We start from the raw sequence: 14685 nt of genomic DNA on the forward strand, positions 1-14685 counted from the left end.
GACCATGAAATAGTTTCATAGTTTCATAGTATAGTACTAGGCTATCTGCCCTGGGGCATTTGTAAGCCTAGCCATAGTGATGTGGCTTTTGCCACCCCATGAAATGGTACAAAAAATGTACAGAATAAATTTAGAATACTGTGCCTCTGTCTAGTAGTGACACAATGAAGGTCCCCTTATATAATAGAATTAGTTTACTGTGCCCCTGTCTAGCAGTGACACAGATGTGACCCCTGGGGTAAACTTACGATCTCCCATCCACTCATCAAGATTTCTCTTGAAGAGAGTGGCAGATCACTTTGCAGTTAAGCCATGATAAAGGACAAATTATTATTCCAGGGATAAAAATTCAAAGGGGGATATTCCAGGGTGACTCTGTCACCACTACTATTTTGTCTTGCCCTTAACCCATTAAGCTGTCTACTTAACAGGTTAGGACATGGCTACAATTTGGTTCCCAGAAAATAACAAAGTGTAAAGATTTCTCATCTTTTTTTTTTGTAGATAGTTTAAAACTGCATAGTTCATCAGATGATGAACTGAAAGCACAACTTCAAGTGGTTAACTTTTTCAGATGATATAACAATATAATTGGTCTTGATAAATGTGCAAAAGCAACCTTTAAAGCAGGAAAGCTGCAGCAACAAGAAAACATCAGTTTGGGAAGGAATGTGATATAAAAGAACTTGAGCAAGAAGGAATGTATAAATATTTGGGAACTGATGAAACAGCAACAAAAAAAAAACACATGAACAAATGTGAATAAAACCTAATAAGAAATATTTTAGAAGACTTAAATTAATACTGAAAATAGCATTGACATCTAGGAACAAAGTCCAAGCTATAAAACAATTTGCTCTTCCTGTTATAACTTACAGTTTTGTAGTGACTGACTGGCCCCAAAAGGTGTTGGATAGGTTGGACAGGAAAACAAAAAGGATGCTTCATGTTCATCAAATGATTTATAAAAAAATCACTGCATACCAAGACTATATAGTCCCCATTCAGAAGGAGGTATGGGCCTCCTCGAAACTGATCATATGTATAGATCTACAATCATGGGACTGCCTACATATCTGCTAACCTCACAAGACCCAAATATAATGACAGTTTTGAAACATGAGAATAAGTCTCAGATGACTTCCCTGCTTAGTTTAGCAGAAGTATATCCATGTCAAGCGGGGATGGAAATTATACCAGAAGTAGATAAAAATCAGGCAGCAACTGAATGTGTCAAAAAACAAAAGAAAGAATATAAGGTGAAGGATCAGATGAAATGGCAAGAAATGTGGAAAAAGGATTAATATACCTGCAAGTATAGAAAAGTCTTGGAACAACCTCATGATGATCGGGATCGAATGCAGGAATGGTTAAGGAGAGGTGAATTTAAACAAAAGACAAAAGGTTAATATCGATGGCCCAAGATAGTGGAATGCGTACACATTGGTTTACAAAGTCCATTGAACATATAGGAGAAACAGATAAATGTAGGTTTTGTAAAACAGAATTGGAAATAGTCGCACATCTTATTGCTGGTTTTGATATGCTAATGGCAGAAGGACTGTACACTGAAAGACAATAATGTGGCAAGACTGTTGCACTAGGGATTGTGCAAATATTATACTGAAGTAGCTGAAAAACACTGGAAACACGAGCAACAAAATATTATAGAAAATGATGACGTTTATATCATACGGGATGACCCATTACCAACAGTTCAAAAAACAGATGCGAGAAAAACAGATATAGTAGTCCACGAAAAAAAGACAAAAGTAGCATTGATCACTGAAATTGCTGCACCCAGTGAGTCTTACCTACAGAGAAACACAAAGTCACAAAATACCAGGATTTGAAGGCAGAAATGAGAGCAATGTGGAAGAAGGATATCCAGACAGTTCCAATGTTAGTAGGAACAACGGATGTTATAAAAAAGAATTTACAGTGGTACTTAGATACGTCTGAAATGTCCAGATTTTTGCAGAATGTCCAGATTTGTGCCTCACATTTTTGTTTTGTTTCTCATAAAATTGCTGTTTTCTGGCAAATCATTGGCAAATAATTTAAGGTTGAAGACAGAAAATAATGAAAGATATTTGAGATTCAGACTTCATAGGCTTCGGAAAATTCATGCTAATGCAAAACTTGTTTCTCTATAAGCTTTCTGTGTAAGACCAATATTTAAAAATGTCCCTGTTTTGGGCCTTGTCTCCCCATTAATTATGGCTTTGTCCAGATTTCTTGCTCTTAAAGGTTGACAGATACGCTTAGATATGTTACTGATTATGTAACTCTGTACCAATTGCAGGAGTCACTACTGGGCACATTGCAGGTGCTACAAAGACCACTTCTGGCTAACATCAAAGACTGAAACAATACTAATTTCATGAACTTTAGTTATATTTTGACTAAGGAATGGGGTCCGTTCCCATCATGGTATTAGAAACCTAAAAGACTTGGAGAAAATAAAAAGAGAGTAACACGCATCCATGCCTCTCAAGTGCACCTCATTTCGAGGAACGTTCCTCATTTGGGGTCTTAAAACATTCATGTTCCCCAAAGCATAGCTCTCAACCTCCTATCTCCTGAATGAGGAACACAGCCCCTCAAAATGTGGAACAAATGGGCAAAATGTGGAACATCTTCAAACAGCTTACGAACAACTTTAACTAGGAAGGTCATAGAATGGTTACAATGTGCTACTTTACACTATAAGAAGTACTTATGATGAATTAATATTGTTCATTACTATTTACTATGGACATCAGTTAGAAATGCCTAACATGATTGTATGACAGACCCTTTCAATGTGGAACTTTTGAGGAACATGGACTTTTTAAGACTCAAAATGAGGAACATTCCTCGTAATGAGGTACACTTGAGAGGTATGCCCCAAAGTTCCACACTGAGAGGGTCTGTCAAAAATGTAGTGTTGGCATTTTTTCAAACTTGTATCAATTAAAAAAAACGGAAATATATTATTTAATTAAAATAACTATTCTGTAAGTAAAAGTATCATATTTTAACCATTCCCAAGTGCTTCCTAGTTTAAAATTGTTAGTAAGCCATTTGTTGTGTTCCACTTTTTTGCCCCTTTGTTCCACATTACGAAAGGCAGTGTTCCTCATTTTGCAGATGTAAAGTTTAGAGCTATGTGCATACCCCATGCAGCATTGAACACCGTACATTACCTACAGTATCTGCGGACCCCAGCTTCGAAATAGGAATAATACAAATTGTTGGTGTGAGAGTGACGTATCATTTACGTTAGCGTAACGTGCACAAATATGGGCGTGGCAAAACACCCCAGTCAACTTTCGGGTTAGTGTAGAGAGATTAGTATTTATATGTATTACAGGTCTTCTGTTTTAGTTCCCTAGTGATCTCAATGCTAATGATAGGATCCGTAATGGGCAATGCTTTGATGAAGTTTGCTGCCGTGGATTTTGGAATCCAGTGGGTTTTGTGGGTTGTGGCAGCTCTGCTTCGCACTGAGCGATTTTATGATCTTGCAGGTAATTCCTTCTTTAGTTTGGTTTAATAAAAATAGACAATGTTTATGCTGTAGTAAAGCCGTCAGCGTAATTGTTTTTCACGGGCTTATCTTTCCACATTAAAAGTTAACGTTTTTGTACTTTACATGCTTGATCCCTAGGTTCTGATTTCACTACCTTTGTCCCAGTTCCTTTTTAACTTGTTATGCAACTGTCTTGTGTGGCAAAGGTCAGGCGAGTTTCTTTTCTTATTTCTAGTGCGCTGTTAAAATGTTAACTACTCTCCTAGCATACTTTAGAATTTCTGCGCGAATTGGCTACTCTAAGGTTGAAGAGAGATGCAAGTCTGTTGAAGAAAATGTTTTTGATCTAGTCTGCCAAAAGTGTCCTTGATTTTCTTGTTCGTCACCGGTTTTGCTTCTAAATTTTGCTGTGTGCCTTATAAAATGTAATATATTTTACAAAACAGTGCGAGTTAAAGTCCTTACATAATTCCAGTGCTCGCAACAACGTCTGTTGGCGAGCACAGAAGAGCAAGACCACCCATTACCCATGAGTGAACTGTCAACAGCCATTCATTCCTACCCTTCCAGTGTGTTACCCCAGCTTCAGGTCTTTATCCTGTAATACTGTTTGCAAGAGCACCCTTTTGTGACTTTACAAATCCGATTATTGTTGAATAGGGAGGGTAAGGGGTTGTGGCCAGACCCAGATTGAACACTAGGATAGACCTCACGACACATAACCACCATCGTAGTAGCTTTGTCTTTTGGGTTGCTTATTGGATTGCTTACATGGATAATAACCTTTAATTAAAAAAAAAAAAAAAAAAACTAAAAAGTAAACTGATTAGTGTTTAATACACTCCACAAATCTCAGATCCCTGTCACCAAATATTTATTTATTGGCAGTTGTTTATTGGGAAAGTCCGACTGGGCATAGGTGCCCTTTTTCAGTGGAGGCCCTGGGAGAAAAGCTCAAACGTAACATATTTAATAATGCAGTTGCAGTGCATACATAGCGTAGTAGTCAGTACAGTAAAATTTACATTGATAGTCTCAAGCATCAACATAAAAGCATTGTATTGAAAATTTACAGATAGAAGAGTCTTCCCCCTAGTAAGTAAAGGGCACTGGGGGTAGAATCGGTGATTGCAAAGTCATTCTCAGTGAAATTGTTGGCCCCACAGCATAAACCACTGGTTGCTAAAATCATCTGCAGGCAGTGACCAGAGAAGGTTCTAAGGTCAACAATGTCCAGATTGAAGACCTGGAAGTTCACTGGAGAGAAAGTACAACAGTTCAAGGAATTACTCAAAGCTGTAGCACCCCAAGAGGAAAAAATAGGTGAAGTAGAATGGTAGCGCCTCAAAACCACATGTGTGAGGACTACAGAACATGTATGAATGAACCAGTTATGGTAATAAGGAAGGCTGGTGGTAGAATGCAGAAGTCCTTATATATATATATATATATATATATATCTTTAGTGACATTCGTACACACAATGAAACAAATGCCTTAGTAAGGCATATAAATTCTAATACCAATCATAAATTTAAATTTATTGTCTTGGAGACTTTGCAAGTGTCAGGAAGAGGTGGTGCATGGCCACTACTTTTGGAAAAAGCAGAGTTACTTTGGCAGTTGCGGTTGGGAGCTGGGTTTTGGCTGGGGCTAAATAAAGTAGAATCCCTTTCTTGTTTGTTAAAATTAAATGCTAATTCCAGATAGGTTAATCATTTTAAAGAAGTAATAAGTGTTTCTGGTATATATTGGTTACATGGTTTTATTATATTTGGCTAGAATAGATTAATAATGTATACACAGCTCACTCTCTCTTATCTTGCAGGCCCACTGTCTGATTTGAATTCCTGATTCTGTCGTATTTGTTTCTAACATTCTGCTTTGCCAGTAATACTTTATAGTCTTTGCATTTTCATGTTTCATTTTAGCAAGTACTTTCAATTGATCAGTACTTGCAAACAATTTGTTTTTATAATTATGTTCAGTAACTTGCAAGTTTTGAACACACTTTTTTGCGGTCGCACATTGTAGGAAAATCTGTTTTTCCATTATAGACTTTCCATGACTGATTAAAAGCTGGATATGGTTGAGATGGTCTGATATGTTTACAGCTACTTTTCCCTGCAGTTTTTAAATTAAAACTGCAAGCAACTATGTATTTGATACTCACATGGCTTTTTTGTTCAGATATGTTACTTAATACATTCTACATGTTAGTCATTGTTTTATTTTTTTTTTTCAAATATAAAGTTTTATTTCTTTTTGAAAAACATAAAGTTAAAGAAAAAAATGAAAACACAATACATACAATATAAAATTAAGAAACCTTCAATACAGAAGGTAAAAGTGACAGTGTACATATAATTGCCTATAATACCATATGTTTGTATAATTGCATGTTAATACAATGTTTTGAATTTGCACACTTATGAAGGCATTTTTATGTTATAACAACACAACTATTTATACCTATTTACATCATAACGTCACCATGAGTACATTTCAGTATTTAAAAGAAATAAGAAGGGAGAGACATTTTAATATTATTTAGGCCTTGATTAACTTTCTATTAATTATATTTTTGGGTTTATGGGTTTGGTAAGAGTAAATTATAGAATTAGCTCTTAGCATTTAAAACCTTTCTTTTCAATTTAATCCTTTAATAAAGTGTCTACAAGACTCCAGTACATCTTGTAATAAGAATATTTATTTTGGTTTTAGGTTATTAATTTATGGGAAGATATATATTTTTACAGCCCAAAGCAGGATACTACCACCACCATGCTTCACTGTGGGGATGGTGTTTTTTTGTTGATGCCAAATGGTACTGTTTGGAATTGTGACCAAAAAGTTCAACCTTGGTCTTATCAGACCATAACACATTTTCCCGCATGGTTTTGGGAGACTTGATGTATTGTTTTGCAATTTTTAGCCAGGGCTGGATGTTTTTCTGTTTAAGAAAAGGCTTCTGTCTTGCAACCCTACCCCACAGTCCAGACATGGAGAATATGGGAGATTGTTGTCACATGTAGTACACAACCAGTACTTGTCAGAAATTCCTGCAGCTCCTTCAGTGTTGCTGTAGGTCTCTTGGCAGCCTCCCTGACCACTTTTTGTCTTGTCTTTTCATCAGTTTTGGAGGGACATCCAATTCTTTGCAACATCACTGTTGTCCCATATTTCTCCACTTTTTGAAGACTGTCTTCACTGCGTTCCGTGGTATATCCAATGCTGAGGAAATTTTTTTGTACCCTTCTCCTGACTGATACCTTTCAACAATGAGATCCCTTTGATACTTTGTAAGCTCTCTGTGAACCATGGCTTTTGCTGTAGCAGGCAACTGAGTAAATGTCAGGAAAATCCTACTAGGACTGCTGAACTTTATTTGGGATTAATCAGAGTCTCTTTAATTGATGGCAGGTGTGTACCCAAGAAGAATGAATGCTGCAATTAAATCAAAAGGTGCTTCAATAAAGTATTAGCTTGTGTGTCCACACTTATGCAACCAGCTTATTGTACATTTTTTATTTTTTATATTTTCCTCCTAAATAGATTTGTTTGTTTTTCAATTGAATTGTACAGGTTGTATGTCACATTAAAGGTGGGAAAAGTTTTGAAATGATTTATTGTGGTCTCATTTTTTTTAATATCATAAAAACCTGGCATTTTAACAGGGGTATGTACACTTTTTATATCCACTGTAGTTTATGTATGCATTTTGTATACCTGTATGTTCCAAGTGTTGAGGAAGTAAGATTCTCAGTTTACTCTAACATTACAATATTCAGGGTATCAGTTATGGTGCCCGTATTTATTTACTAATTATTTCATTAATGCACTATATCTTTGCTTTGTAACAGGTCTGTACATCTGTCTGTTAGACCAGAATTGCCATTTTACATTATATAGTCGTATTAGGGCTGATTCCTATGTTCATGCACTGTAGCTTTGTTTCAGTCATGGTCCTCACTTATTACATTTCCGTGAAATGGCCTTGGAAGTTCGTTACAAGAACAAAATCTTTGACCATTTGTCATCTGTTATGATTTTTAAACCTAGATCAGAACTATAATGATTGGGTTTGTGCATTTGCATAACTTGATGTTAGTTTGAATTCTTCTTTTTATTTTTTAACTGGAACACACATGCATTTTTGACTGGAAAATTCTTTGTGATACATTGTTTTGGGCTGTATTTGGGTGTAACTACAAATCATGGTGTGTGTGCGTGTGTGTCTGTGTGTGTGTGTGTGTGTTTTGTCTTTCGTCTTTTTCCGGTTAGGGGTCGCCACAGCGGAACTCCAGTCCGCTAATGATTGGCAGTAGATTTTTACGTGCCGAGTTGCCGGCCCTGATGCACAACCTTCAACGAAGGTACGCCCATTCATGCATGTCTCCACACACAAGAAGCTTTAGCTGAGAATCGACCAGGACAACGTCTTACTGTGAGGCGACAACGCTACCGCAGCACCTGATAATTTGAGTTCAATTTATTGTATGGTGTACAATTCACAGATTTATTCTTTTTTCTCATTTTCATTGGATATGTTTCAAAGTAGTAATGTATGCAAAATACTTCAGAGAAGCCAGTCTAGTTTATTTTTGTCTAACAGTTTTTAGTCAATCAGTTCACATGCTATATGGATCTGTCTGTCTGCCTGTATAAAAATAGGCAAGTTAAAACAAAAATTTGCAGAAGTGAAAATCAAGTACAAGCCAGTGTTATCATTTTGAAAATTAATGCATTTGTGCTTTAGCCCTTTCCTGTGTAAACAGCTTGGCAGAAGCTCACCTGGATATAGCTCTTAATGCTGGCACTGTTGTTGCAGTAGAGTTATAAGGGGGGCCATTATTTTGGAAGAAAGCTAAGATATTAAATTACTTGTTTGTTATCCTATCACATGTGGCTTTTACAGAGATATGCAGCCTTTCGTTATCGTAGGTGAGTTCTAGTGAACATGTTTTTCATTTTTTTAGGATCTGGTACCTTTCTGCTCCTGGTACACTTGAGCCGGAGACACACTAATACAAATTACCTGAGGCAAAATGTACAGACAGGGATGGTAACAGCCTGGAGTTTCAGGTTTGTATTCGTTTATTCATTCATTCACTCGTTATGAAGAAAAGGGGATTCCTGATGAGACTAACACCCCCACCTGTTATTGCAGTACTCCCTAAGTATGGCTGTATCCATTTTAATTGGTAGATAGTTTTGTTTGGGAAGGAACAGGATTATATTTCTAAGCAGTGAACAGTCAGTGTGCTACTGTTTTCTTTCTTTTTTCAAGCTGATCCCTCCATACAGCTGTATTTTTTTTTCTTTGCATGATTTGAAGTGCTTCTTAAAATTACCTCATGAAAGTCTCTCACATCAGCAGCACCCCACTGTTCTTGAACTTTTTATCAAAATGTGTCAAAACGTGTTCCTACAAATTTCTAAGTAGCATTAGGTTAGTTGTTTAAGACCACATTTGCCATAACAGAAATGGTTGACTACAGTTTGTAAGATACGATCGAACAGTAGTTGTGCGAATACCACCTGTACTTCTTGGTCGTCATGACTACAAAATATCTAGGAACCTCAAGAGTTTGCTACCTGGGGTGGGAAGGCCATCCTCCCATGAAAGTATTGTGTATGCATGGGGAATCTTTCTTCCCATATAAAGTGTGTGTGTGTGTGTGTGTGTATATAGTATACCCTCCCACATAAAGACTGTGTGTGTGTGTGTAGTATACCCTCCCACATAAAGACTGTGTGTGTGTATGTGTGTGTGTGTGTGTGTAGTATACCCTCCCACATAAAGACTGTGTGTGTGTGTGTGTGTGTGTGTGTGTGTGTGTGTGTGTGTGTGTAGTATACCCTCCCACATAAAGACTGTGTGTGTGTGTGTGTGTGTGTGTGTGTGTGTGTGTGTGTGTGTAGTATACCCTACCACGTAAAGACTCTGTGTGTGTGTGTGTGTGTGTGTGTGTGTGTGTGTGTGTGTGTGTGTGTGTGTGTGTGTGTGTGTAGTATACCCTCCCACATAAAGACTGTGTTTGTGTGTAAGTAGCATACCTTCCCACATAGTGTGTGTACACTGTGTGTGTGTGTGTGTGTGTGTGTGTGTGTGTGTGTGTAGTATACCCTACCACGTAAAGACTGTGTGTGTGTGTGTAGTATACCATCCCACATAAAGACTGCGTTTGTATGTAAGTAGCATACCTTCCCACATAGTGTGTGTGTGTGTGTAGTATACCCTCCCACATAAAGACTGTGTGTGTGTGTGTGTGTGTGGTATACCCTCCCACGTAAAGACTGTGTGTGTGTGTGGGGGGGGGGATTCTTGAGGAAACTGAGGATGAGCAGAAAATTGTGCCACATCATAATCTATTGCTATGAAGTGGCTTGTCGTGAAAAGTACATTATTATGGTTATAATTCTTTAGTTATTGTGTGTGAGCAGCTAAGCCACTTGACAGTTTAGGTACGTGGAAGGTGCCCTGAAGCTTTGGAAGCCGGCCAACTATTATCCTTGGCAGGCTATAACCGAGGCTAATGTAGCAGTGATCAATAAAAAAAAAATCAACTTGCTCACCAAAATCAAGCAAGCTGTATTTACAGGGAAAGTGCAAGACAAAATAAGTCAGTATTCATAACAGACTAGCAAGTAAATGCCCCACTGTTATTGCCAAGTCTTTAGCTAAAAAAAAGCCTTTGATTTTTTTTTTTTTTTTTAATGGAATTGTGTTGGTGGAAACCCGTTTCTATTATTGTCACAATCACTAATAGTGTTATAACTAGTCTGCATAAAAGTCAGCAGTATTCTTCAAAAATCAGTCTGTCTGTATTGCAGTCTGCTCTCATAACTACTTTGCTCATTGCTGTTTGCCCTGGTGACTCAACGTTTTGTTAATGTCATGAGAAGAAATCAAGATATACATGGATTCCTCCAAAACTGGAATGGAGAAAGGTGATTTTCCAATAGGTATGACTGTAAGTAGGGGTATAGAAAATAGGTAAGAGGGGTCTGGGGCTTGTTTAAAAAAAACAAGGTAATGGGAGCAAACAGCTAGAGAAGGGAAGGCAATAGAGTGGGATGAGACCGAGATGAAGTTTGGACTTGAGGTTAGAGACTGCCTTCCCTACCAGGGATTAATATCAGAGTGTAGGCAAAGAAGATGGTATAGGGTGAAGGTTAAGTGAAAGATCAGTCCTGGAAGAGTTTTTAGATGAGTCCAGAACAGAAGCTGCTTTTAAAAAAGGAATAATTCATAGGGAACATAATATATTGCATGGTAACTAAGAATTAAATCATATGAGGATAGAAAATATGGGACTGGAAAGGCAATTTACAAAGGAACAATGGGAGGACATCTGTATGACTGCCAAGTATGCAACAAACTCCAGAATGTTTTGGATTTTTGCTTGGAAATGTTTGCGTATCTGTTTTTATGTCCCAAGCAGACTTCAGTGAAATTTTCCTGAAAAAAATAGCAAATGCTAGCGGTGTAATGGGAAAGTGGCAGTAACTCAAAACTTTCTTTTGAGAGTATGAGTTGGCAGATTTTAAAAATGTTGGGGAGCAAATGGTTGTAACTAAGGAAGTGATTCTTTTAAGCTGTGATACAGCAGGTAAATTGCCTAGACACAGTAAGGTAATGCCAAGCGTAATGCTGTTGACAGCCAAAAAATAGAAATCAAAGTCTAAACCAATTGTAATTGCATCAGTAAATACTGTAAAAGTGACAAAAGAATTGGAGGTGGGATCTTTAGAAAACATAAGAAGTAAATTGCATAGAAATAAATGGAATTTGTGGGAACAGGGCATTCATGATAATGCTCAAGAAAAATGAGAGAGTTTTAAGGGAAGGCGGGAATTAAGCAGTGTATTTAAAGTTGGAATGAATGTTAATTGTTAAAGAAAATATATCCATAATATAAAATGCACAAAATTGAAAGATGTTAATATGGTTTGTTTCCCTTTCTGTTAATATATGTGTGCCTATCTCTTAAGTGATAATTTAATAATGATTTTTGAAAAAGGTTTTAAGCTGTTGTTCACACACAGACACATTTGTAGTTTTTGCATTACTACAGACCTTATACAGGGGTAACCTACAAGTGGGCGAAGACTGAACACTGGAGTTTCAGTTGCATGATGATGACTGGAATAGGAAATCATTGACACTGAGTTCTGCCAACAGTGTTGCCTTTTTTGAGGGAATTTTCCCCCTTCTTTGAATTGGTACAACTGTAGAGTTCGTATATACAAGTTTGAGTGTGTAGGGGCTTGCCCCCCATATTGGGGGTGCATGAGGGCTTGTTCCCTTACAAAAAAACCCAAAAAACACATTAAAAAAGTGATTTTTGGCCTTTTTTCGATAAATGCATTTTGGGGATTCAGATCCTTGGTGCATTCACTTTCATCCACTCATGGTGGAAACCTTAGTCTGTTTTTGATAAAAAGAAACAATCATCTTTTCTTATTTGCTTAAGGAACCACAGATCACTTGAAATTCCAAATTTATACATAGTAATATTTGAAATTCTGCTGTTTTGCTTTTACACAACTAATAATTAGTTTTTTGCTTCTTAACTCAACTCTGCCCCTAAAGCACTGATTGTAAATATGAACTACTTCCTTACATGTCATATAGGTGACGGTCTTCTTTGCTTTACAATACTCATCATCATCATCTTCTTTCGGCTGTTCCCAATTCTCCATATATTTATACAGTCATGGTTCACTCAGAATTCGTCTGCACAGGGGGCGTGGCCAAGGATGAACACAGGATAGCAGCAGATTTCTTCAGCTCCACCAATTTCATTACACTGACAGGAATTAATTACTTAAAAATTAATTTTTGAAGTAATTTTTTTTCTAAATACGTTTGTTTTATATAGTTCTTGAACTATATCTAAAAAAGAAAGGAAATCTTAACAATATTCCTGTCAGAAATCACTGTGGAAATTTTCCTGTCAGTTTATCAGTCTGAAATGAGTTCCAGTAAGACAAATTCTCAAGACTCCAGCATCAAGAAAGAACTTCAGTCTCTGATAATTATAATCCAGCAACTTACTGATAAAATGGATACTAAAATAGACACCTTCATAGAAAAAACTACAAAACAAATAGACCTGTTACATACAGACCTGCAACAACAGAAGATCCAGATGACAGGCATAGAAGAAGCTGTGAATGACATGGAAAATAGAATCCAAGAAGAGGAAATCAACATTGAGTTTCTGCTGAAACAAAATACACATTTACAAACAAAGCTGGATGACCTGGAAAATAGATCTAGGCGCAATAACATTAGGATTTTTGGACTGCCAGAAAATGTTGAAGGTAACAATATTACTTCTTTTTTAACAACTTGGCTCCCTCAAACTTTAGACTTACCAGAAGCATTCTCTTTTGGTATCGAAAGAGCACATAGATCTATAGCTAATACTAACTCTAACAAAAATATCCTAGATCAGTTATAGTTAGATTTCTATCATCTTTTGATAAAGAGATGGTTCTTAAATCTGCTTGGGCTAAAGCTCCTGTTAAGATTAATGAGACAACTGTGCGTTTTGACAATGACTATTCTTCCATGGTAATAGCTAAAAGAAAAGTTTTTCTGCCACTAATAAGGGAGCTTAAAAGCACAGTTTAAAACATACCTTCTGTTTCCTGCCAAGCTTAAAATCTTCCTTCCTGATGGTCCTAAGGTTTTTGATGATTTAGACTCTGCTTTACTGTTTGTCAAAGAAAAAAGGATTTTGGATAAAATAGAAGAAATGGAATGGGCTAGTTCTTCATTAAAGAGATTGGCAACTGAAGCTTTGTGGAAGACTTCAGAGAAGAAGAAGAGACTAAAAAAACAAATGATTTGTTATATGTTTTTTTTTCTCATCATTTTAGTTCATTATTAATCTTTTTGAATATAGTTCCTGCATTTCCAGAAAGCCACAAATATTTTGGAAAAGATTTAATCAAAGTTATTCTCTATGTGCAAAGAAATGTTTTGTTTCATAACCAGTCAAAATACCTGAAGATTTAATGGCAAGCTGTGATTCAATTTGTTTCTCTTTCTGAAAAGAAGTAAGGTTAGTAATTTGATACATTTTTTATCTTTACCTTTTTTTTCCTTCTCCTTTTATTATTTTCTTTGTTTAAACAATGACATTCTATTTAGATTATGTAGTGGGTAAAGGGTGGGGAGGGCAGGAGAGAACAGTAATGAAAATATCATTAATAGAATAATAACATATTTATTCCTTGTAAAAGTTTTTAAGTTATTCAAATGCTATTTCTAATTATACTTTCTTGATTATACTGCTTATGCTTGTTTGTAAATAATATGTTATGCTTTAACTAATAATAATCAGAACTAAATAAGAGTAAATAATATGTTTTATTTTTAACTCTATTAATATAAACAGTAAGTAACATTCCATTGTATATACTTCTTACAGCTTTCTCTTACATTTTTTTATTTCTGCCTCACTCCCTTTTATTTTCTACTCTCTTTTTCTTTTCTTTATTAATATATAGAAATGCTTTTGATTGTGTGGGCACAGTGAATAATAGGATTTGTATGAAAATTGAGTTGGGAGAAGAATGTTGAGTTTTATTGCTTGTTGGTAATTTTGGGCTTAATTTCACTTACATAGAGGCTGTAATGATCTGTGGAATACATTGTGAAGGTTTTGTCATGTTTAGATGCATTTACACTGCTAAATGAATGTTTGTCACTAGTTTTTAATAAGTTTCTCGCCAAAATGTTAAGAGAGACAATCTGAGTTGTGGGCTGTCTCATGCACAGTGTCCATGAATTACTTCAGAAGCTTCAGCTCACAGAATTCTCACAGAGAAACTGAAAGCAGTTAGTATAACCTTTGACATAGTTATCACACTGACACACCACAGATTCAGGAACATACTCTATTCATAAAATATGTCAGTTATAATGTTTTGTTTCATAACCAGTCAAAATATCTGAAGATTTAATGGCAAGCTGTGATTCAATTTGTTTCTCTTTCTGAAAAGAAGTAAGAGACTGTAATGGTCTGTGGAATACATTGTGAAGGTTTTGTCATGTTTACATACATTTACACTACTAAATGAATGTTTGTCACTAGTTTTTAATAAGTTTCCGCCAAAATGTTAAGAGAGACAATCTGAGATGTGGGCTGTCT

At 36.2% G+C, this 14685-nt stretch overlaps 1 protein-coding gene across 1 annotated transcript in view; it reads left to right on the forward strand.

Moving 5' to 3' along the window:
* Positions 1-3289: 3289 nt before the first annotated feature.
* Positions 3290-14685, forward strand: part of LOC122811769 — a 268660-nt gene continuing 257264 nt past the window's right edge. The window contains exons 1-2 of the mRNA XM_044083825.1: positions 3290-3512; positions 8494-8599. Coding sequence (XP_043939760.1) covers positions 3386-3512; positions 8494-8599 — 233 coding nt within the window. The 5' untranslated portion in view covers positions 3290-3385. The remainder of the gene's footprint in view (positions 3513-8493; positions 8600-14685) is intronic.

The sequence above is a fragment of the Protopterus annectens genome, chromosome 9.part0 (assembly GCF_019279795.1).
Source record: "Protopterus annectens isolate FY-2018-M chromosome 9.part0, PAN1.0, whole genome shotgun sequence".
In the NCBI taxonomy this organism is placed as follows: Eukaryota; Metazoa; Chordata; order Ceratodontiformes; family Protopteridae; genus Protopterus; species Protopterus annectens.